Here is a 26,262-nt window from a genome sequence, read left to right as displayed (position 1 = left end):
GTGTTTTAAATGACATTCTTTACTGTTCATAACGTAACATAAAATAAGTTCATTTCGCGTTCCATTTAAAAGGACTTGAAGCCATTTTGCAAAGAGCTCTGAAATCAATTCTATCTTCTATTAAGTGATACATTCAAAGGAGGTAGAGACAGAGAAGATTACTCTGCCACTCCTCTCAAGAAATTAAAGCAAAATAATATCATAAATTTCAGTAAAATAACAAAGGAGGATTTTATGGATTTTGTGTGATTTCTTTATGAACAATCATATAAAAGGATGCTTCGCAAACAGCATTCTGTATAGAGACAACACCCACCACAATTCATCAATCAGAACAACTGCATCCAGTTATTTTTTATTGTATTTATTTTTAAGCATAAGTATCCTGTAGACGTTTATTTTCCTGCCTAATTTTGTCATTAAAATGGTCAAACTGAAATAACATATTTTAATTGTGATATCATATTCCATCAAAGTCACTTATTTCAAATAAGTCTTCTCAAGGAAGACTTAAATAGCAACTGAAATAAAACATTCTGGGTAATATCATAGTACAGAGAGATTTAGTTTTCCTTGAATACTTTTCATTTTACCTTGCAAAAGCAAAATGGTATTCCTTATTACACGAAGTTCCTCTAAATGCAGAAGAGATTTTTCATAGAGTGAAGGGAGACGTGTAGAACAAGAAGCCATACTGGAAAATGATAGCGGGTGTCGACAGGGGAGTAGTGTGATATTCCCCCAATCCCCCCTTGGACAGTGGTGATTAAGTGGAATGTAGTGGAATGAGAGAGAACAGTACGGAAGCAGCGAATGAATTCAAGGCAGTATATGATGAGCGTTTTGCTTAAAAGTGAGGACTTCCGATGATGAGTCTTGATTCTATGCATGAAAAGTAAAAGAGAATTTCTGACTTCTCTGCATGACAATTCATTTTTTTAACTTTATGTTTGTTATATGCTTTTATTTTCTGTTCGTGAGATGTGTACCATTTTAAAGCTACACGAAATAATTCGAAAGGCCAAATTATATGAGAGTGAGCTATTGAACAGCAGGATCAATATTTTTAAAATTTCTTTATAGGATCATCAGACAGTTGGAAAAGAAATCTTAATCAAATTTCAAGTCACCTCAGATGTGAGACCCTTCGACACTTCTGCGCATGTCAACAGAAAGAGAATCCATTCCGATCATTGGCGCACCCAGAGAAAGGGCCCTTCCACCCCCCCCAAAAAAAGAAAAACGAAAAAAAAAAAAAAAACACTAGAAAAATTTCCAAAAATCTTTTCCTAATTAAAATTCTTTTTTTTTTTTTTAAATTTATGTTGTGTCGTATCTTCTATTTCTATGCTACTTATGAATTAGTGGTCACATAAGGTGGGAATACCCTATAGCTCTCGGGAATCCTGGCCGCTGTGAACGTAAGGCGAACGAAGTAGTGCTCGGGAGCTACTTCGTTTGCCCGAGCCGGGCCAGAGGAGATCACGGGTATCATGTATTGGCGATCACTGCAGATGCTCAGATGCTCAGTCATAGGTCGTATGCAATGTGTAGTGTGTATTCTCAAATCGTCTACTCAACTCGCCCCCCCCCAAGATTAAATCTTGAGTGCTCGGCCCCCTCCAAGATTAAATCCTGAGTGCGCCACTGATTCCGATAATAGGGTAATCAACCCGTCTTGTGGGATGAGTTGTTTATTATTAAACGTCGGAAAATTAACTTCTCTTTTATGAACATTGTAGTTTTTAAAATGGTAACTATTTTGCTTGTATAACAGTTGGAAAATTTTACGTATAAAGCACGTGATTTTGCGTGTTGGTGACCAATTCGTACATTAATGAGCTTATTTCATTTTCCCTTTCAACAGAAACTGACTCTTCTTGGCACGCTACCAGACTAGGGTCTCGGATTTGTGGTCGGACAGTATATATATATTAAATTTCTCCCTTGACAGAAGAAAAGCCAAATTTGTACTTCCTGATTCGTTTCAACAACAACAACAACAACAACAACAAAAAAAAAAAAACATGGATAACTGCTACTTTAATAGTAAAATAAGGAAATGGTGTACTTTTAATATTTAGAGATTTGACCTGAAAAAAAAAAAAAAACTCGCAGCATAAAGTTTTCTGATATAGTACGGTTGATAATCAATCACACACATACATAGCAGCAGCTATTTTACTTAAGCCACTGCACATAATGGCAAGAATCTCATTTCTATATTTTTACGGAAATGTATATATTAAATTAGGTTAAAATATTTGTGTAGCTCAGTGGATATGGCGTTTGCACACCATGGCGCTTGGCCGCACGAAGGAAGACTTGGTTTCCAGTCTAGTCGCCGACTAGAGGAAACTTTTCTAAGCCTTTTTTCGACCGGTTCCTGAGTTAGTCGATCTCTGGCACGGGCAAGCGGGTTTTTCGTCCCGTAAACTCAAGAAAATCGACCGTAGAACCCACATTATTTCAGACATTAAATATATTGTGTTAGGGTTAGAGACCACGAGATGGCGGCACATTTGAGCAGTCTCTCTTCACTGTGTACTGCTTAATTAGTGATAGCCTTGGGCCATCTATCTCAATTGGTACCAGTGGAGATTGAACTGCCCACTCAGTCTCCAAAAGTTAGATAGGGCTAAATGGCCTCGCCTACTCCCCGTATACGGGAATAAAAAGGCGTTAGCTGATTTTTTTTTATTTTTTTTTTTAAATAACTGGAATAAAGTTTGACAGTTAATGCTAACATGTCAGCCTGGCTGGCCGAGTGTATAGCTCATCCGCTCTCCAGCCAAAAGGCTGCGGTTCGAATCCTGCCATGGGCATGGATGTTTGTGATTGTCTGCAGAAATGCTAGTGGTAGTGGTCGACAGTAGATGGCGTTGGTGGAGAGAGTTGTAGAGCAGATGCCCTTCCTCGATAAGTCTTTGGACTCCCTGGAGGTGTCAAATAATAATAATGTCAAGGATAATTAAATCACTTGTATTATTTGTATGTTTTAATTATCAAGATATCCAATAATCTGTAACTTGAACAATTAAGAAACGATATGAGTATAACAATATGAAAGTTAAAACGGTGGTTGAATTCTTTAAAAAAATAATAAATAAAATAAAAATTACGCTTAACGTAAAGTGATAAGCCAAAGTAGCAAGCGTGCTCTCCTCTTGAAATGGATAGTACGCATTTCCAGTTATTAAACATGAACCATACCAGACGCCACAACAATCATTAGTTAATTTAATGGGCAGTTCCTACGGCGAAACCTTCACAGAATAAGTTATGCAAATTAAACCAAGTGAAGGTGACAACCTGAGATTTAATTATACTACTGGTAATGATATGCGTTGCCATATTATAGTCGCTTACTCCTCGTGAAGTCACGTAAGCTCAGCGGGCCGAAACCCTCGGGCAATACAGCGAGTCAAATGAACGTAGTGCTTATTGTTTAGTATGTATAAAACATCATACTTTTTCAGTTTTTCATTTATGATGAATATAGATTTATATATCACAAGTGGAACAGAATCTCGAGCTGAAGTTTAAGTTTACAAACGGTTCAATTCAATGAAACAAAATTCTTAAACTTCTAACTACAAGCAAAAAAAAAAAAAAAAAAGAAACGCGATCAAAAGAATGTGACCATGCTAATAAGGTTAACAATTATAAAAATTAATAAGGTTGTATACTACCTAAAAAGGGGAAACATTCATTAGCTGGGAAACTAACTTTATTTATTTATATTCTATATTTGCCAAATAGTGCGGCAAGTATCAAAAGGTAACTAGTTGCTCCCCACTTTGTAGCTTCCTTGTCATCTCCTCTCTCCCTTTAAGAACTGTTTAAAAAATATTGGCTAATAAACTCGCTGACCTCCTACGTTGCGATTTACTCCGATTTTCTTCTCACATTGTAGTTCTCTAACATAAGTCATCGAGACGATGAGATATAAATATAATTTTTATTAGATTAAATTTATAATTAAAATATAGAGTAAGTTACTGTACAACATACAAAGAATTTTCGTCTAGTAGAGAAGAAAAGGCTAAATTTTCAGAAAATTTAGTTACTTTGAAGAGAAAAAAATAATTTATGGAGAAAGTAACTGGTGTCTAACAAGCAGGTTTCAAAAAAGGCAAATCTACAACTGATCAGATAAATATAGTTAAATGTTAAACAATTATTAGCAAAATTTTGGGAATCTGATATACAACTATTCATCATATTTTTGTTGATTTCCAACAAGCATTGGACAGTAATATGAGATTACGATACACTTTGGAATACCAGATACGCTAGTAAATCTTACAAGATTAACAATGAAAAATTCGGAAGACAATGCTTTTTAACTTAGTTTTGGGATACACCCGATCGTTGCAAGTAGATACAAAAGGCATTGTAATAAACAAATCAGTGCAGACTGTAGCATTTTCAGATGACATTAACATCATGTCTTTAACCAAACAAAAAGCAGAAGAAAGATATCTGAAATTAGAAAAATTAGCACACGAGATAGGGCTAAAAATTAATCAAAGGAAAACCAAAATAATGATTAATATCGGGCACAATCAGTTGACTGGTATACAGTAAGTATGAAAACTGAAAAAAAGTAGAACAATTTAATTATTTAGGAGTAATAATGACATACCAACCAAATTTGATGGCCTAAGTGCAGAATCTATTAAAGAGGGGGGGGGGATCAGGCTTTATTCTCTCTCTCTCTCTCTCTCATGTGTATTGAGCTGAAGTGATATCCATTGGAAGACTTAAGCGCAAATACACAAATCGATAATTCATCCACTTATTACCTACGGATGTGAAACCTGGATATTTACGACTAGGATAGAGAAGAATATGATTTCAGCTTTTGAAAGGAAAATCATTAGAAAAATATTTGGCCTAGTGAATGTAATGGTCTCTGGACCATTACATTCACTAGGAGTTATGTCAGCTCTACAAAAAACCTACAATATCTACTATAATCAAATTCAAAAAATTTCAAAGTGAAGGACATGTTTTTCATATGGAAAATACTATTCTTAAGAAGACTACAAACAGTAATTCTTGGTAGAGCAAGAACAAGATGTAGATACTCACTAGTCAAGACAGCAATATCATATTGCAACGTCCAAAATGGAGCAGTAAGGTTTTGGGTAGACGCAGTTAGAAGCAAGAAATCTAGGAGGAAAAGGCTCGATTTAGGCTTTAGAGTCATAAGAAGGAGAAGAGTAAGCTATCACTTTTCAACCTTTTCTCTGCTACTAGAATTTTCGGACCGTAATTTTGGGCGGTAGGTAATTTTGACGTCGTCTAGTGCAAGATCACTACCCAGCTCATTTGAGCTACGTAAAGATGAACTGGCCCATGAAGATGAAAGATGAAAGCATGGCAGATGAATCAAGTTATGAATATGAAATTATGAATATATGAATTAATGAAATGAATTATAAATAAATTATGAATTTAATGAAATTAATTATGAATAAGTTTGAATTATGGCAGATGAAAGATTTATATAGGAAATGTCCTTTCTAATCCTAGTGTTACAGTCTCGTGTGTTCATTTTGCACAAATAGCAGTTTTTCTGTATGGCTTTTTGGCTACAAAGAACTACGAAACTCTCCATAACATCCGAACAGCAAAACGATGAGGGACTTCTCGAGTCGGTTTCCTCAGTTAAACGAATGTGGCAAACTTTTTTTATAGTGATGTAGTTTATTTTGAACTCTAACTTTTAGCAGAAAGTATAAATAATAAGCATTTTGAAAAAGTCCGTAATATTTTGTCCTTTCGTTAAATACGAAACTATCGCAGATATAACATGTCTGAATTGTTTACATAAACTCATAATGAGTAAATGAAAATTGAATACACATAATAAACTAAAGACAGCGTGCTCAAAACTGAAAACAGTACATAAACTGGTAAGTTTTGTGTTCTGATCATTTATATGCTCAAGCCACCAATCGGTTTTTTTACTTTTTTAAGTCTGGAGTGTTCTACGGTGAGCATCCTAGATACTCCCATAACATATGGCTCTCAACCCTGCTAATAAAAAAAGAACAATAATAAATAATAAATTATTCGAATATGACGAGCCACGGTATTTCGTAAAGAATGTACGTGATGGGGGAAGGATGATTTTCGTGTTCACGATCAAAGTATTCGTCAAATGACAGTTTAAGTTTTTCAGACTTCATGAACAACGTAGGCCTGTATAATTTCTGAAGTAAAACTGAATACTACTTTTTTTTTTTTCGAATTCGATTGATGAAATGAGTACGATAAAAGCTTCTATTATCCTACTTTACAGTACAATACGCTCGACTTCATTTACTTTCAGTGCATTTGTATTTACTTGTTTACAGTGAATACAGAACGAAATACCATTCTAAATGAGAGGAATAAAAAAACGTATTTTCTAAATATTAATATCAATATTAATACTAATATCGTTTCTAGTCACCGCCTAAAGAAACTTTTTTACAATTTTTTTAAGCAGGTTTTCGAGTGTTAGTCGATCTCCTGCACAGGAAGTAGAAGTTTTTTTAATCTCCCGGAAACTCAAATTTTCGAACCCAGCAATTCAATCGTAAAAACTCACTATTTCGTACCACGATACCAATGTTGAGCTTTAGAATTACAAGACGGCAGCAGCTGGTTATACTCCCTTTTCAATGTTTTGAAAATTATCGAATAGCTGTTCAGTTACTGGTGATGTTAACGTAGACAGAGGCTGCCCACCAATTTCAAAAAGAGTTAGAGCTAAAATATCCATTTGAGAAATAAACTTGTAATTTTCTCAAAGAAATGATTTTTCCATTACGAGTTAATCCGCTTCCTTACCCCCCCCCCCCTTTTAGCACTAGAGAATGAGATGTTCTAGCAAATATTGAACATGTATTTAATAGATGCCAACAAATGTAAATTTATATCTTCCTTATTTATACAAACAGCACAGAAAAAGTCATCTTCTTTCCCGAAGAAGTATCAACTACCCTTATCATTTAATGAATTGCATTTTACAATTGCATTATGCATGAAAAACATGTTTTATTAAGTAAACTTATCTCGGACTGAGTTCACTCAAAAAGATTTAGTTATTTTTTATCTTTGAAGCAGGGATTGAAATGGTTTTGAACCAAAATAAAATGTTCCTATCGGAACAATTCAAAACGGAATTCTTTTTTTCCTAATCGCACGAATTAATAATCCTAAATAGTAATTTTTTTCTTATCACGATTTCTTTTTTTATTATTATTTATTTATTTATCCGGATAACTATCCAGATTGAAACAATTATTTGTTCCTCTGCAGGTATATTTCAGGGTCAGAGCATATAATTTCACTCAAAGAAATAATACTTCATCTGAAAACGCACGCACACACACAATAATTTAATTATCTATCTATCTATCTATATTTATTTATTTTAACAAAGAAAAACAGTACTTATAATTTAAATTTATGAAAATAGAAAATTGAAATAAAAGAAAACTTATTTATAAAGATATAAGCAGTGTGTGCGATGTCATGAATTAAAAAAAAAAAAAAACGTGCGTATATACGAGGGTTGTCTGAAAAGTTCTCGGCCTCGACCATAGATGGCAACACTATCTGCAAGATTTTTTTTTTTTTCTAAGTTGGTACATCTATCATAAGCATCCACGTGAAATTGAAAGTCATTCTATCAAGTAGTTTGTATTATACAGTTGTCTGAAGCAAAAGTCTGTATCCCTTGAAATGGATAAAATTGAGTATCGTGTGGTTATAAAATTCTTTGTAAAAGAAGGTTTAACGCCAAAAGAAATTCATAAAAGTTTATGGGTACTCTTCTTCGTTTTCAACAATTAAGAAATGGGCTGCCGAGTTTAAACGTGGCCGTACTAGCCTTCAAAATGATTCACGTGAAGGACGTCCAAAAAGTGTAACATTAGAAATCATTGATCAAGTGCACGATATGGTAATGGATGACCGGTGAGTCAAAGTGCGTGAAATTGCTGAGGCTATAGACATTTCAAAAGAACGTGTAGGATATATTTTGCAAATGAAAAAGCTTTGCACAAGATAGGTGCTGTGCTTGCTCACAGCAGATCAAAAATGCACTCGCATGAAAATCTCTGAACAGATTGGAGCATTTTAGCAAAAATAAAACTGATTTTGCGCATCAATTTATTATTATGAATGAGACATGGATTCACCATTATACACCAGAATCCAAACAGCAGTCAAAACGAAGCCGGTTGTTCAGCGCCAAAGAAGACAAAGTCGGTTCCATCAGCAGGAAAGGTCATGGTATCGGTGTTTTTGGATGCTAAAGGCATTTTTTTTATTAATTATCTTGAAAAGGGTGAAACGATAACCGGGAAATATTTTTCTGCTCTTTTAACCCAGACTAGACGAAATAATTCGTGAGAAAAGACCCGGGTTGCAGAAGAAAAAAAATCATCTTTCATGAGGACAATGCACCTGCCCCAAAGGTGTTTTGGCAATGGGAAAATTAAGGGATCTGCACTATGAATTGTTGGAACATCCACTCTATTCCCTAGATTTGGCTCCCTCTGACTTCTGTCTCTTCCCAAAACTAAAACTCTTCCTCGCTAGTCAGCGTTTTTCTTCGAATCAAGAGGTAATTGCAGCTATAGGGGGGTATTTGCAGCTGTAGTGGTTCTCAGTAAGATCTGCAAAATACAGATCTTACTGAGAACCACTACAGGGACGGGATAATGGCGCTCGAGCATCTGGAATAAATGTATTAGTCTTAAGGGAGATTATGTTGAAAAATAAAAATATTTTGAAATTATAAAGTCGTGTTTTCATTGTTAGGCCGAGAACTTTTCAGACCATCCTCGTATATCGTTCAACTCTGGAATAATTGTCTGAGGATCAAAAATAATTCTTTCTTCAGATATTTATTTCAACCCCTGCTTTGAAGCCTAAGAGATTTCCTATAAAAAACCGATTCGAAAAAAAGTGGTCACTGCTTATTCGGCCAAACATTTTTGTGTGAATGATCGACAGGTCCACGTGGTAGAGTTTTCTTGTGTAAGCCTGACAAAACCACTTTTCAAGAGAAACCAAAACAGATAAACACAGGAAATTGACAGCGGTAATGTCGAGGACGGACATGAAATTCTCAGACACTTCGTCGTTAACTCTAAATGTCCTGATAAGCATGGAAAAAAATATGCATGAAAGGGAAAAGTCACAGAAAGATTAATACAATGAAGTCTGTGCAATCTTCGTGAGCGTCTTATTTAACAAAAACATCAGTATTGTTTGTAAAATAACGATGATGTACACTAGTAGCACTGAAAGCTGAGATTTGTTGACACCTTTAACGAATCAGATTGTATGGTTGATTAACGAGGGTAAAACCTTACTAGTTTCTTTCATAACATAGCCACTAACATGACGCCCATGTTAGCCCGAAGTTCCTTTGCACATAAAGAGAAGGGCTCGAAAGAAATGTTATAATAAGTAAAGACTAGAATGCAAATGACTCGTGAAGGACTGGAATCCATTAACTCGTTTTTTGCTCACAGCGAGCATAAAACGTTCTCCGCATTTAAGAGGGCAGGGTACGTCTGAATATTTCAGAAAAAGAATGCAAACCAGTGCTAGCTATCAGTAATTAGAAATTCGCAGTTGGTAATTACAGTCTCTCATTTCTCACAGTTACTGACACAAGGTATTCTACGACACAATAGATCTGAAGGTTATCGCTAGTTCCGCCTTAAACTGGCTGTGGCCCCGATGCATTTGATTATGCCCATTCAAGTAGCAATATAAACATCGTCTGACTTGTAGGGGACAAGGACGAGATCTACAAAGCTGAGGATTATCGACACTTTATATCAGTCCCATAAATGTTCCGTGCATTAACATTTAGCAAAAATTAGATACACCCTGAAATTAATTCACTGATTTTTTTTTTATTAAAATATAATCAAGACGTTTATTTATTTATTTATTTTGTTCCTCGAAGGCAGTGTTTCCCAAACTTTCAGTACACGCGTATCCCTTTTAAAATTTTAGTAACTCTGGCGTCCCCCCCCAACACTACCTCTCTCAAGGCAAGGTGAAGAAGTTATAACATTTTATTATTCAAACACGAATAGTTATAAAGAAATTTATTTTTTAACATTTGAGTTAAATTAATGTCACACTCATTACTTTCACTACAAATATTTGATCCTGATGAATCAACTTATTCTTTCTTACAATCATTATAATACGCCCACACTTCATAGAACCGGGTATGGCAATGTGCCAAGAATAGTCAATTCATGCTGAAGGGGAGAAAGAAATAAAGGATGTATGAACTGGTGACAAACACGCAAAATCACGTGCTTTATACGTACTTTTCCAACTATTATACAAGCAAAATAGTTACCACTTTAAAAACTACAATGTTCATAAAATAAAAGTTAATTTTCCAACATGTAATAATAAACAACTCATCTCACAAGACGGATTGATTATCCTATTATCGGAATGGATTCTTCTTCTTCTGACATGCGCAGAAGTGTCGAAGGGTTTCGCATCTGTGGGCGTACAGTGCTACCGTTATTTTTCACTTTCTCCACTATCTTCTATTGTACATTTCAAACATCCTGCTTTTAACTAGTGATCCATATTAAAGATTTTAAGAAATGCAAAAGAGAGCTATTAAGATTAATTAAATATTTTAATATCATTATTAAAATTATTAGACTGAGCTTCAAGATTTGTTAATAACCAAGAACACAACTACTAAAAAAGTAAGTGTATTATCCGCGTGCGTATAACGTGTACATCCGTTACAACTCGTGACACAAACACGATCAAAATGTACACATGAAAGTACGGATAGTGAAACAATCATTCGGGACCGTTACAATTTAAGAAACGAATGCTTCAGAAATTTAGCAAAAAGTTCCGATCGCGTAGTTAGAACTACATAAATTTAAAAGTTTAATGTAAAAAAAAAAATGCGATTGGAACGCTATCGTGCTCTTAACCAGAGTTTTTCATTATTGAAAATTAATTATAGAATATACTTGTTCTTACTTGCTACAAAAATATAAGTAAAAAAAAAAGTAATCAAAATTTATAAATTGTTGGTTATTAACAAATCTTGAAGCGCAGTCTAATAATTTTAATAATAATAATATTATTATTATTAAAATATTTAATTAATATTAATAGCTCTCTTTTGCAAAAGTATTACAAGCAACGGTTAGCTCACGAAGCTAAAAAAGAATCCCAGGGAGTTCTTTAGATAAGTGGCTAGTAGAATTTTTTAGATAAGTGGCTGATATTGGTTGATGAAAATGGTAGAATGATAACTACTGTAAATTTCTACAGCCTTGAATTGTTTGAGCATGTATTTCAATCTCAGTAATAATGATCTTTTGTTAACGAGAATATCCTCCAGTTGGTAAATAAACCCGAGTTCGAATGTCGACTGGAAAGCGAAGAACATTTATGAGGGTTGAATCTAAAGAGGAGGTGCCCGTTTCGTATGGAGACGTCAGGGTGTTTCCTCTCAGAACTCAGATTTTTTCATCACGCAAAGCAGGAAAACTAGCCAGAAACACCCGAAGTTAGAGGACATGATGGATTTGTCTTGTAACTATAATGCCCTGGCGGTCATTACAATCTAAACAGCCAGGTCAAGGGCTTTGATAGTTCCTCTTTGATCTGTTTTATGTTTTCAGAATAGCAACCACAAGAAAAAATAAGCAAACGTTGAATACAACTACCTCTAACAGAATCACTCCCAAGAGAAAAACCCACAGATGATTAATCCGTTAATGCCTAAAATTATGATGATTGCCTTTTAGGATCATCCAATAACTTAGGTTGTTGTTGTGTTGTTTCAGCCGTAATTTAGCCAGTGTTCTATGAGTATTAAATGGTGGGTATCTTCGTGCCAGTTTGACTGTTGTATAGGTTGACAAATCTGATTTGCCAAGAGAAAAAGTCTGCCATCCTCATATGAGATCGAGTAGTTCTCTTCAACTAAAAAAAAAACCATAATAAAGATTTTTGTTCTAGAAGAAGGGGTTAAAGCTCGTTTCTTTCAAACAAGGATATCGTTAATACCGACTAAGTTATCGATTCTGAAAAAAAAAATTAAGGATGCCTATCACGTAACACGTGAACCTATAACACTTGATAACAAATTTGACAATGACGTCAATGCTTGGAAAATGTATGAAAATACGTGATATTTATTATTATTATTATTAGTAGTAGTAGTAGTAGTAGTACGGGCAACTGCAAGGAGTCTTTAAGCTCATCGAGGGAGGCCCTAACATCATGTCAAGAACAACTATTCAACATTCACACAGTATCTATTATACTTTGCCTTGAACTCATTTACAGACTCTGGCAGCTTATTCACCACTCTCCAAGTAAAAAACAGCACTAACACCTTTGCTAACCACACTCTTTCCCAGCTTCCATGGATGGCCCCTAGTCCTCCCACCACCAGTCCTATTCTCAAAAATATCTTCTGAATTAATCTTATAGAAACCCTTCAGTAATTTGAATGTCTCAATCATATCACCCCTTTTCCGCCTATCAACCAATTTCTGCAACCCACAAATCTTCAACCTGTTCTCATAAGGTTCATTCCATAGACCTGCTATCATCTTGGTCACTCGTCTCTGGATCCTCTCCACCTCCTCCCCATCAAGAAGAAACCCTGGCGCCCAAATTTGGGCACAGTAGTCTAGGTTGGGTCTTATCAAGACTCGATAAAGAGGAACAATAACCTGTTTGTCTCTGCTCGTCAAAGTATTTTTCAGCAACCAAGTGATTTGATGAGCTGATTTAGCCGCTTTTGCGATGTGCCCCCTAAACTTCAATTCCCTATCCACCAACACTCCCAAATCCCTGGCCTCATCAATCTCCTGGAGTACAGTTCCACCAATGTGGTATACTGCTGCTAATCTTTTCACCCCAAAATGCATAACCTTACATTTTGCGACATTAAATTGACATCTATTCTCCTTAGCCCAGTCCTCCAAACTATCCAAATCATCCTGCAAAATTTCGACATCCTGTGCATTCACTATTGCTCTACCCAACTTTGCATCATCAGCAAACAAATGAACAGTTCCTCTCAGATCCTTTCCTATATCGTCAATGAACAAATTAAACAGTAGCGGTCCAAGAACAGAATCCTGCGGCGCACCACTAGTCACAGGCCGTCTTTTGGACTCTACTCCTGAATAAACCACTCTCTGATATCTCTCTATCATTGCATCTTGAATTCTAAAAATATGCTTTACCACTTTATTTATGTTTACTTATCCTTACAGTTCTTATAAGGACTGGCTTAAAGGGGCGAAGCAAGAATGCTTTTCATCTTCCCCGTTATCGTTATCTGTAGAGTACAGTGTAGGGATAAGGTATTATTGAGCTATAAAAGCTCTGATCATGGCAAGAGGGTAACAGCAATAGCCGAGCCTCAGAACTTCATTGGCTACAGCATTGCCATCCATTACCCTCCATGAGTATTATTCACCCAACATAGATCTGTATCTTATGTTTACTACTCCTGCTCTTCTTATGTTATATACCACTGTTGCAAACTCCCTCTCGTAACGATTCTCTAAACTAAATGATACAAAATATATCTGATTTGCTGCCTCTTTGAGAGTTCTTGTTTTCATTAATATGATTGAGACTATTTATGTTAGAAACAGGCAAACTGATTCATTACAGTAAAATTTTGAAATATGCATATTTCAAATTATTATTATGAATTATTTATTGATAATATATCATACTAAATGTTTAAACAATGCATTTTTTAAACAGAAACAAGCCTTTTCACTTCTAGAGGTGAAGTGTGTATTTCTACAACGTACTAGATAAGAGGCCTTAATTATGTAACTGATTAAAAAGTAGGCTTCTTAGGGAAAAAAAAAAAGAACAAAAAAAAAACATTTGCACCACAGATCGATTAACTGTGAAATGGGCAGGAAAATGACAGTAAAAAAGTAATATTAATATACCTTGTGATCATTTATATCTGTAAATGATGCAAGTATAAAATCAATATTAAATTTCATTTCGTTACTAGTACGTGTTAAATTGCGATAAAACTTTTTAAAAAAAAAAGCACTACAAATATAATACATGCTGGTTTATTTATTTTCAGGTACAATGTAGAAATTATTGAACAAAGAAACAAAGACAAAAATAACAACTAAACCAATACTATACCGACATCAGAGTTCGCGGTATCTCTCAGATACAATTTATTATCAAATATCACTTTCACATTCAACTTTATCATTCTCATTATCGGACTCGAGTAACAAAATCGCTGAATCTCTTCAACATCTGATAGATTACCAATTGATATATTTTTCCAGCCATTTTCAACGGTAAAAAAAAAAAAAAAAAAAACTAAACCAATACTATATTGACATCGGAGGTCGCGGTATCTCTCAGATACAATTTACTACGAAATATCACTCACCTTTACATAACATATGTTAAACCAAAACTGACTGCATAAACAGTGTGGAATATCACTCGTAATATATGCATGCGCAGCTACTCATGGCCTACAAGCTATACACCGGATATGTGTAAGAATATTTATATTAAACAATCTGTTTGTATCGGTCAGATCAGCCGCGACCTCCGCATGGTTAAATAAAAATGGCAATGTTATTTTGGTAATTTAAAATGTGAAGTCAAATGTTTCATGCTCTTCTTTGTCGAAGTATGAAAAGTGGCAATATTCAGTTAATGAAAAGTGATCTCTTTTAGTAGAACTGTATCACATACGTAATTCCTATTTTTATATGAAGATGGAACAATTAGAAATATTTTATTTATATTAAAATAATTTGTTAGTAACTAACTAGGAAAGAAAAAAAATATATATATATTATTATTATACAGGCATCTACATGGAGTCAGAAGAGTCATCGCGGGACTACCAAACTATCCACCCAATATCTATCATACCTCTTCGTGAACCCATTTACAGACGACGTATCGTACTCACAACTGGGTCAGGTAATGCATTCCATTCATGCACCACTCTCCAAGCGAAAAATCTTACGCCCTTGTTAACCAAACCTTTACTTAATTTCCCCTTGTTCTTCCACCACTATCCCACTGCTAAAATATTTCACCTGCATCAATCTGATAAAAAATCCTTTTAGTAACTTAAATGTTTCTATCATATTCCCTCTTCTCCGTCTATCAGCCAACCTCTGTAATCCACAACCTCTCAATCCATCAATGTAGGAAGTATCTTTCCTACCACTTCCACATCTCCAAGGAATCCAGGCCACAAGACCTGAGCACAGTAATCCAGATGTGAACGTATCAACGCCTTATAAAGAGGAATAATAACTTCTTTATCTCTGCATGTTAGGGTGTTCTTCAATAACCAAGTAATCCTATGAGCTATCTTGGACACCTAAGCAATATGCCCTCTGAACTTCAGCTCTCTGTTCACTAACACCCTCCCAAGTCTCATCAATTTCTTGGAGTACTGTTTCATCCATGTGTACACAGCTTGTAATATTTTAATCCCCCAAATTTATAACTTTACACTTTTCCACACTGAATTGACATTCAGTATCTTTTGTCCATACTTCCAGCTTATTTAAATCATCCTGCAAGCTTTCACAATCAGCTTGATTAATTATTGCGCAACCCCACTTTGCATAATCAGCAAACCACTAAATATCTCCCTTCGTCATTTCCGATATCATTTATGTACAAATTAAACAATAATGGTCCAAGCACATGGCCTTGCTACACACCACTGGTCACCTGCTTCATCTTGGACTCTGCTCCTCCATACACTACTTTTTTGTATCTGTCCATGAGCCATTCTCTTATCCACATCATCAGTTTAATATTCATTCCCATTTGTTCTAATTTGCGTAACAGTATTCCATGGGGGTATCCTGTCAAAAGCCTTAGCGAAATCCAGCAAGACCGACCTTTAAACAAAACCATGTTCGCCCCATATAAGTATCATATTCTTATCCACTCATTCCTGAATTCTGTCTTTAGGGACCTTACCAGAGCTCAGACTTAAGTTAAATAGCAGTATTTGTATTTAAATTCTGTAATATCCTAAGTATCTCTGATTCATTAACTTAAATTCTCATATCAGTTATTGATATGAGAATTTTAAGCATATGAGCATTCTTCCGTTTACTCGCAACGTAGCGAAAGAATTCTTTGGAATTTCCTTTGACATGCTTGGCTAAGATCTTCTCGTAATCAGATTTAGCCTTCCTTACTGTGCTGGTAACCTTACTAGTCTGAACTCTGTACTGCTCGCGAGTGTACTGATTACCTTTCTCCTTGTAAATTCTCCATAACATTTTCTTTTTTTTTTGCAGATCACGCCTAATACTACTACTACTCATCCACCTAACGTCTATCTTATTTATCTTCCTGAGAATGGAAATACATTCCGATATTGCTTCCATCAGATACCAGCTAATCATATCCCATGCACTGATAACATCTTTCCACTGCAATTTTTATGCCATATTCAATAGGATGTGGGTTCGAATTCCGCTGTGGGCATGAATGTTTTGTGATTGTCTTTAGGTGAGAGATGGATTTCATCGCCTGGTGTGGGAACACCACTCCGCTTACTGGAGACCTGAAGTTGCTTGAAAAAGCTCCATGTTTGGTTTCCAGTGCAGGGGTTCCGTACTATGGAAAAGTAAATAAATAAAAATACAAAAAATATGTAAAATTGATAAAAATTAGGTAAAAAATCCTTTCTTGTGTGGGAGCCACAACAGACACACTCGCACTCTGGAAGTTTTCCACTAAGCTCCGGTGCGGGTTTTGCAAGCATCCATGTCATACGCGAGATTTGAACTCGTAGCCTATCATGCTGAATTGGGAGGTCAGGAAGCCATTGTTTATAGCTTCAGCCAACCTCGCGACCATTCTACCAATTACTCCACCTAGACCGGCAATTGTGAAACCTTTCATGTTTTTAAGACATGATTTAAGACAAAAGCCTCTTTAGTTCAGTAAGTATCGAACAAGAATCCTTCTGCATGCATGTAATGTGACACCAATTGTAGCTGATCACTTAAAGTTTGTGACATGAATTATTTAGTTATACCATGCTTTGTACAGTTTTTTTTCAAAGGAAGGAGTCACTAACAGATGCCTTTTGAATGCTAAATGGTGAGAGAGTTAAATACTTCAGATAATACTTGAGTTACACTATTTATTCCGTTTTGCGAATTAGTGGTGGGGTCTTATAACACTGCAGCCGGGAAAATTTGATCGAAAACTCATTCATGAAAGCATCGCATCAGTGAACAAAGAGAGAGAGGTTACTTGAGACCTAGCAGGAGTTTCAATGTACGTCGGATAAGCACCTAAGGAACAAACATGCACAAAATCTATATCAGTAGTAAAGCAGCCAAAAAACGTAACGTTCTTAAATACTTAGAAGACAACACTTGAGGAAGTGTATGGCAAGTGACTGGGTGGAAATATGAAGATTATGCCAAGAAATCTCAGGAAGTGAGAAAGACAACTTTAATATGCACTCAGAGTAGTGTGAATATAATAAAAATGCAATTTGTATTTAATAAAAATAACAGATTTTTTTATTTCCTTTAATTTTAGATTCAGCAAAATATTCAAACTGCATTCTTTTGAGCCAAACACGGGACTGATAGCGATCTTGGGATCACTAACAGTTTGTATTTTTTTATTTCTGTGTGAACGACTATCCGGTTTTTTTTTGTTTTTTTTTTCATAGTAATTAAAAACGCAACCTGCCGTATCCCGTCCCCCCTCAACAGTTATACTGTCGCGATTGTCGTAACATAATTGATAACATTTATTTATTTTTTCTTTCTATCATGCAAGACTTCATAAATATCCGCTTTCGAGTTCAAAAATCTCTCACGCATGTTCCACTATGCGTCACATTTCCGGTTTTCCATTCAGTCATGCAGCGAGAAAAATAAGCGCCATATTATTATTGTACAGGTATCTCCATGGAGTCAGAAGACTCATCGTGGGAGATCCATTTATTCACACACTAGCCATCATTCATACAATACCTATCATACTTCTTAAACGCATTCACTGACGAAACACCCACAACTACCTCTGGCAACCCATTCCACCCATTCACCCACCAAGCAAAAAAACTAGTTCTGACACCCTTGCTAACTACACTCTTACATACTTTCCGTTGGTGACCTCTTGTTCTCTCCCTTCTTGCCATGCACTGAAGAAAAAAGTCTTCGGTATCAATCCTATAAAACCCCTTTAATAACTTAAATGCTTCTGTCATGTCTCCTCTTTTTCGTCTATGAGCTAATTATTGAAGCCTACAGACCGTCAACATAAATAAGAGAGAAAAACCGGATACTCCGGATTTCTCCTCACAAATATAAAATCGACTTGGAGCACATTATGAGTTTAGTTTCCTAATACATCTTTGTACAAATATGAATTTGGGTATTTCGTGGAAGTCATACCATTGCCATAAATCTCCTGGTGGAGATTTATGGCAATGGAAAGGCCAATAATGATAATGAAGCCATGTGCCAATCCCGACACAAGATCAACCTACTCATAATGTGAAATGGATAATATGAAATATGGTCCCGAATTATAGGTACAGAACTATTTCTGGAATTTTATCTTAATAACTGAAACGACATCATGTACAATTTTCACATCTATCCATATAATTTGTAAATTAGTATTATTTTTCTTTCATTATTCTACTATTCACCCGCATCTAGACACTATCAAATATATACGCGACAATGCTCAACCACCTTATCGGTACCTGCAGTGATTGATACATCCGCTATAGTTACGGTATGCCCGAGAGAAAATTTGGATGAAAAATGTTTTATGAAAAATAGATCATATCCACTAAATAATAAAATATAAAAGGATTCCCTATGAAGCAATGTTCGGCGCTGCATCAAAAGCAGGTTTTGAGAGTAAAAGATGAAGATTTAAGCAAAGCATTCAAAATGAATGCTTTGCGTAAATTTGTTAGAAAGCATTCAGAATGAATTTTTTTTTTTTTCGATAAAGAAAACTACCAAGAATAAAGTTTTGAAATTTTTACAGCTGATACAAATATAACTGAAAATGTAGAAACGGAGGATGATTAAAGAGTTATAACAAAACGAAGTGTGTTTCGTTTTATGTCCGTAGTATGTTTTAAAGAAAACACGCCATCACACATTTGCTGCGAGTGCAATTGCTCATACATGTAATATACGGTTTAAATGTAAATGATGAGCCAGATGGAATGGGTTTAAACAGATTGTGTAATAAAAATAAAACTATTTTAAAATAACGAGAACAGGTCAAAGAGGGTTTAAGTATACAAGAATGAAAATGACTTTTCGATGCTGGACATTCTGAATCTTGTATCGGTTCTATTTTTGCACATTAAAGTTCTCGAAGTAGAACGGAGAAAAGGTGATGCTCGCTCTATATTAGCTATTATACTTGAAAAAAAAAACTGAGGATTACGTTTATAAATTGGGTAGTAAGAATGGAATAATAAAACAATTACATGCAAGATCATTCCTGAAGAAGTGCTACTAAAAAAAAGTGACTAGAGGTTCTGTATTTCGTTATGACAAAAGATAATAACAATAATAAAAAAATAATAAATAAATACAGTACAACACAATCAACTGGCACAGGTCAGAGGGTTTTGTAAAATGCGCATGTAAGCAAAACTGTCAAATTGCAAAATGTGTATGTCTGAAAAGAAATGTTTTGTGTAAAGTGTCATTATAGTTCATCATTTACAAATAAACAAATTCATCTTTTCACACTATTTTCATCAACACATTATTTTTACTATGTTATTCATTTGTATTAATAGGAAAAGTTTATGAAAGTGAAAATCATGTTCTTTATTTTAGAAATATAAACATTTTTTGTAAAGTTTTGCCAACGGACATATATTTCTGTTATACTTTAACTGAACAACTTTGTTGTACGGGATACCTAAATATTTCAGAAATTATAGAGATAAAGTATGAAATAAAATTCTTATTTCATACTCTAAGTGAAATGATCCATTATTCTATAGAATAACTGAATAATATACACACATATACATACAAGGTGGCCTATAAGTCACGAGTGACTGACTGACTGACTTTCCCCTTTTCAGTCGTTTCCGACCGCAGGTGACTCTAGGCATTGCCCACAAAGTATTCCGGTGAGATTTTTACAGGGTAATTCACCATTGTCCCCCCCCCCTCCCCCAATTTTATCCGGGCTTTGGACCGGCAAATGGCTGGGACGTATTCATGACTGTAATCCATGTGTTCACGGGGGCGGTTTGCCTGTTCTGGGGGAAGAAAAACCCGAGTTCCAAGGTGAAAAAAAAATCCTACCTTCATATGAGACCGGCTAACTCACCTTTAATCGAAACCTTAGGAAAGTTCCTCCCGCCTCTGATGGACCCAGATCTTTCCAACCAAAGGGCTTCGTCTATACTGACTAAGCTACGGAGGGTCTATAAGTCACGAAGGACTTTAAAATGTGAATATCTCATAATTAATAAAATATCTCCAGGTTCTGTATTTCATTACAGCAAATAAAGAATAAAAGAATTAATAGAAAAAAAAACAGTTATTAAATGTTTAAACCCCCTTCGTAACTTTCGGGCCACCTTGTATATTACTATATTCGTGTCTCCGTAAGACAGTCAGTAGCGACTCCCTAATTAAAAATACCATGGCTTTAAACTTGCGTTTAGGAAGCGAAAAAGTTAACGTTCATGTTCTTTCACACAAATAAGGTGGCATGATTCCTCTCCTTGGAAGAAAAAAAAAAAAAAAAAAAAAACGAATTGGCCACAAAGCTCACTCATTGACAGACATAGCAAACTATGAAGACAGGATTAATTGCTTTATCATTACTAACATTAGGTTTATAATAAGCAGTGTTATCGGACCCATAACAAATCACCGGGCCAAATACATAAGGGAAGGTGAATATCAATCTACTTGAAAACCTCTGAATCAAAGGTTTAAATTCTGTCGAGTATACTGATACTCGATATCAGCACGGCATCAACCAGATTAGATCTGCATTTTAGAAACTTCAAGATAAATATGAAATTCACCTATAAACAAAGTGACATTTTTACTAAAATCAACGACGCAAAACATGGCCCATTAAAGTAAACAGGAATTGACAACATTGCAATGCAACTATAAAGTATCTGACCCTACTTGGAGGTGCTTTGCATGTTATAAATCTCTCTGAAGTGTAAAAAGTTGCTAATATCTTTGAGCTGCGCCCACAGACACCAAATGACAACACAGTGTATAACAGCGAAAAAAGAAAAAAAATAATAAATTCAAAACACATGTTAAATTGTCAGAGCTCTATGCATGCATGTGTCACCTTTCCAATATCCTCGTCTGAAATACAAGTGATGACTCAGTCAAAATGCGTCACAGAAAATCCCACTTAAAAAAAAAAGTTTCAAGTTACTGTTAGTTCGGGGTTCAAGAATAATATGTCAATATTCTTCATAAATTAAACTCTAAATTTCCCGTAACGTGGCGGGCTGCTTTATTAACTGTGTAAAATAATCTTTTCATATACATTCCCCCTCTCATTACCACGATGAATACAAGCACCAGTACGTTAAAGAATTAACACAATATAAAATAATGACTAAGAGAAGGATAATATTAGCACATTCATTGTTTTAACAAGGACAGAGCCTTCCACATGTAACTAGATGTAAATGAATGTATAGGTAAGATCCATCGTGATTCTATTTTCACCAAGGAACGGTGCATAATTACAATTAATTTCCCCTCCTGGAAACTTTCCCAAATTCTTCCCCTCTAAGCTTTTCCCTCCTGAATGTGAGGTAAGGCCACACTACAGAAGGGAATTTATATTATTAGTATTATTACTGTTTTTTTTTAAATGTAATCCCCATAGTTTTCTATGTATCAAGAAGTTTGTAATTCATCGAAGTATTACAAAAAGAAAGACGTTAAAAATAATTAAGATTCAAAACACTGTTACCCTTCCGTATTATTAATAAATAGTCCTTATTTATTGTTGTTTTTTTCCCCTAACAATAACTTCACAATAGCGAATCAAAGTTGTGTGACATAAAAACATTAAAAACGCTGGGAAGTAAAGCAATTCTAGCACAAATAACAACTAAAGATGAAACGCGTTATTTTTTTTAAGTGTCAAATGGGACGACTGAAGTCTTCCCATACAATGCGCAGAGGACCTGGAAGGAATAAAAATCAGTTGCAGGCAATGAAAGAAGAAAAGGCTGCTCAGATATTTAGCACAAACCGATAATGTATCAGCTCGGAGAATAACGGAGGGAGTGATGTATTAGCTACATTATGGGACCATACACGCAGTCATGCGTGTGACGACTGGATAAGTAGATAGCCTATCTCCCCCACGTCCTACAGCGTGAGGATCTGACTCGTGGGTGTGCGATATAATTGTTCTGGGTGGAGGAAGGGCTCGAACATGAGTATGCTCCCCTCTCGCTTTCACTTCTCTGAAGTTTCCAACAACGGGGCCGAGACCTCCAAGTCACACTCCCCTGCTATTGTTATGTATCGCATGGAAACAAACGAAGTTCTCGGCTCAGTATGGAGGGCACTGGGACTAAACTCGTGACTGTCCTAGATACCGAAGGGCACGGACTATAGAAATGCACATCACAACTGCTTAATAAACACTTCCTGCCGGCATATATTAAGATTATAAACGATCGGCTGCTTTACCTAGACGACCTCCAAAAAATATGAATACAGAGGCGCTGGTTACTCCACCTATTGCAGATGGACAGAAAGCAGCACATTCGTGCAGTGGGCTTGGCAAAAAGTCCAGCCAACTAGACATCGGAGTACATTCGGTGCACGTCTTACGAGTCGATGAACTCTACCAAGTTGTAGAAGAATAAACTTTTCGCTCCCCTCCACCCACATCATAAACTAATGACAGTCCTCCGAATACCCCAGGGAAAATTTACCCTGTCCACAATACTAGCAATCAGGCACAAATGTCATTCTCTCCATATGAGAAGAAGGGGAGGATCAGGAAAATCCCCTACTGGTCATGAACACAAGAAGGGAATTATTACATCTAGATGCGAAGCAACCAGAAGCATTTCACTAAGCAAGTTTATGATATATGGCTATTATGTTGGATGCCCAATTCGTTATTTTTGAAAGACAACGCAGAAGGATAATGGGAGAGGTAAAGGAGCTCCTATTCCAGTTCTGATTGAAAGATAATCAGGAATAAGTTGTTGCCTATAATTTAAAGGGTAAACATTTTCTCTTCAATAATAATTAATGTTTGTCGAAACCTTATAAAGCTTATTTCGTTTTGCATTAATTTTTTTTTCTAAGAATTACTTCTCGTGACAGTTTATCTTCGATTCATCATATATTTCTTAGCACACCTCCAGGAAAATAACATTTTGCAAGCATAAAGGGAAATATTCGGAATTATATTACGAAAACTCGACTGAGAAGGAAGGAAGGCTGTTTTATGATGAAATACCTCGTGTAGAATCTGTACAAATTCGATCTGTACAGAGATTTACAAAATTATATTAAAATATAATTTTTGCTTCAAGAGGCTGAAATGTGTGGTAGTCAGAAGATAATGTGGGATTCCTTACGAGTGTATGAAATAAGTACACGAATAACTGTGAATTATATGACGACATAATGCATTAAAACGATCCTCTGGAAAAACAAAAATTAAAAAAAACTTACATGTTATTATCGTTGTCGTCGTTGATATAATCCTCTAGCTGGCTAAAGTCTAAAGCATCGTTGTCTATTCCTCCGAAGTCCCCTCGGCCTAGTAAAAAAAGATCACAGCATCACAAAAAAAGTCTCGAATTTCAGTATACAGTTATTTTTTGAGGTCATAACTTACGAAAAGCCATAAAGTATAAATATATAATTATAAAAACTTCAGTATGTAACATGCTACATTATATCATATGGAAGATGAATCTCGTGTTTTTCATCCCACGCGCAAACTAATCAGAGGAAAATAAGAGTAAAAACTCCTCCTCCTCTTTATTATTATAACGCATAGCGCAATTGCGACCTCTGGGTGGAAAAGACGTGGGTTCGATTCTCGTCGTGACGAGAGTAAATATGAGATATGGGTTTTTATCAATACGTCCACATAGTAGTACCTCTACTCCACATGAATCATTATAAAGAACTGATAAATGCGTTAAATCTCGCCTAGCTACTGAAAATGAACTTAAGTAGCACTGAAACTTAAAATGCACTCAAAATTTGATTTATATGACTGCAATTTTGAACACATCTCAAATTAATGATAATATCAAGTTACCAGAGAATAAAAAAAAAAAATGCAGAGGATATTCCAGGTGATAGAGGCTGATGACTTCCACAGCAACTGTCTTAGTATCCCCTATACAGGATATATGGGGAAACTTGGTATCACATATGAGATACTAAGGCAATTGATGTCAAGTGATCGGCCTCTGTATACAAAGTAGCATAGTCGTGAAGACACTTTACGAGCGAACTTTGCTTGCTTACGCTTGGATAAAGGATTAAACAAGAAGATAATTTCTTGCAAGTTCTAACCAAGAAAAAATGCTCTACAATAGCATTTGCAACTACAAGAGGCATATCACCTAACCACTGCCAGTTGTTTCAATAGGAACTAAAGTTGACTTTACTATTCCAGTCAATGCATTCATCATTTTTCCTATACGTTTTAGTTTATGCTTAAGATCAAACCCCTCCTTTTACATATTCTCATCTCATACCTCCCTTCCTTTCTGTAGCCTTCCTTCTTTTGTTCATTGTCTTTCCTTCAGGTCTAGAGGACCAGTTCATAATCGTTTCATCTAATTTTCTCCTTAGGCTTTCAATGGCCAGTCAGTCACGCATAAGTAACTAGTTCTTGAATTTATTAAATTAATGCTACGATAGTGCTATCAATCCTATCTCTGGGCTGGTATGAGGGATGAGAAACTAGTTTCGTCTGAAAAACCTAAATTAAATAGTCCAATACGATAAGACCAGTTAACTTACTTTCAATTGAAAACCCCTCACAAAGGTTTCTCGAATCCCAGCGAGATTCGAACAACCCATGTCTTTCCAATCAAAACCGACTTGTGCTACGGAGGTTCTACATTTATTATTTTTCAACTTTCATTTTTATTATTTTTTCGCCATTCCTTACTAAACACACACACGCACAAAATGGGCTGCTTACAAAGTTACAAGCATAGCTATTTGGATATGGAGTTTAAAAATAAGTAAAATGAACGCACTGTTTATCAGAAAACTTTTAAGACTGTTGAAGCATATACCTATTTGTAAAAAGGTTCTGCGTATCTTCTTTATTTTTCCACTCAATTCTGATAAGACTTGAATTAAATTCATTTTATAAGGCTCCTCATATCGTAAAGTATTAGTCAATACCTGAATTAACTTATGCATAAGCCCAATATAGTTTTCAGAACAGATTTTTTCGAGTATATGAATTATTTTTCACTTCAAAATGACTTTTTGATCACTGCGTTATTCCGATATTCAATAGGTCGATCGCGTAAAAAAAAAAAATCATAACAATATCATACATGAGAGTAGTATTCATATACAACTGTTATAATTATTATATTCACGGTTTCTTCAAATATTGTGTGCTGGAAGATGTGTTGAAATACATTAAAAATATATTTAATTACATCAAACTTGAGTATATTTTCATGTTCCATTTCCAAAGATATTGCTAAGTAAACACGTGATTCAACTTTACGAATGGATAAAAGTTCAACGTATAAAATTTGGATTCGATGTAGAATTTCGCTTTATCATTTTTTTTTTTTTTAAAGAAATGGATATCGATGCATTTTATTACTTTGTTATTCGTTCACGTTTTAAAAATTGAAGTATATCAGTTAAAAAGTTAAGTTAATTTCTCCAAGCAAACGTTCTATATCTTAATTTTTTTCTAAAGAACAGCGTTAGTAGCTTGCGATGAAGTCAAAAGTAATCCGGGTTAATTCAAAAATGAAAGTTGAATAAGAAATAGTCCATACATAACAACATTAGCGCTTTCATTAAATTAATGAGGGATGAGTAGATTCGTTCACGTCGGCAAAATAAGATATATATTGTATACAAATGGCGAAAACAAATACGAACATTTCAGTTTTATATAATATTTAAAATAATGTTC

The 26,262-nt window shown here is 35.2% G+C and overlaps 1 protein-coding gene across 4 annotated transcripts in view; it reads right to left on the bottom strand.

Moving 5' to 3' along the window:
* Positions 1–26,262, bottom strand: part of LOC150092685 (uncharacterized) — a 491,968-nt gene that overhangs the window by 298,399 nt on the left and 167,307 nt on the right. For all 4 annotated transcript variants that reach the window (XM_090414354.1, XM_090414355.1, XM_090414357.1 and 1 more), the window contains exon 2: positions 23,799–23,886. In XM_090414354.1, coding sequence (XP_090270480.1) covers positions 23,799–23,886 — 88 coding nt within the window. The remainder of the gene's footprint in view (positions 1–23,798; positions 23,887–26,262) is intronic.

Source organism: Typopeltis vanoorti, chromosome 25 (assembly GCF_054136105.1).
Source record: "Typopeltis vanoorti isolate ZY-2024b chromosome 25, IOZ_Tvanoo_1.0, whole genome shotgun sequence".
NCBI lineage: Eukaryota > Metazoa > Arthropoda > Arachnida > Uropygi > Thelyphonidae > Typopeltis > Typopeltis vanoorti.
Note: the sequence above shows the minus strand (reverse complement) of the source record. Positions and strands in the feature narration are given on the sequence as shown.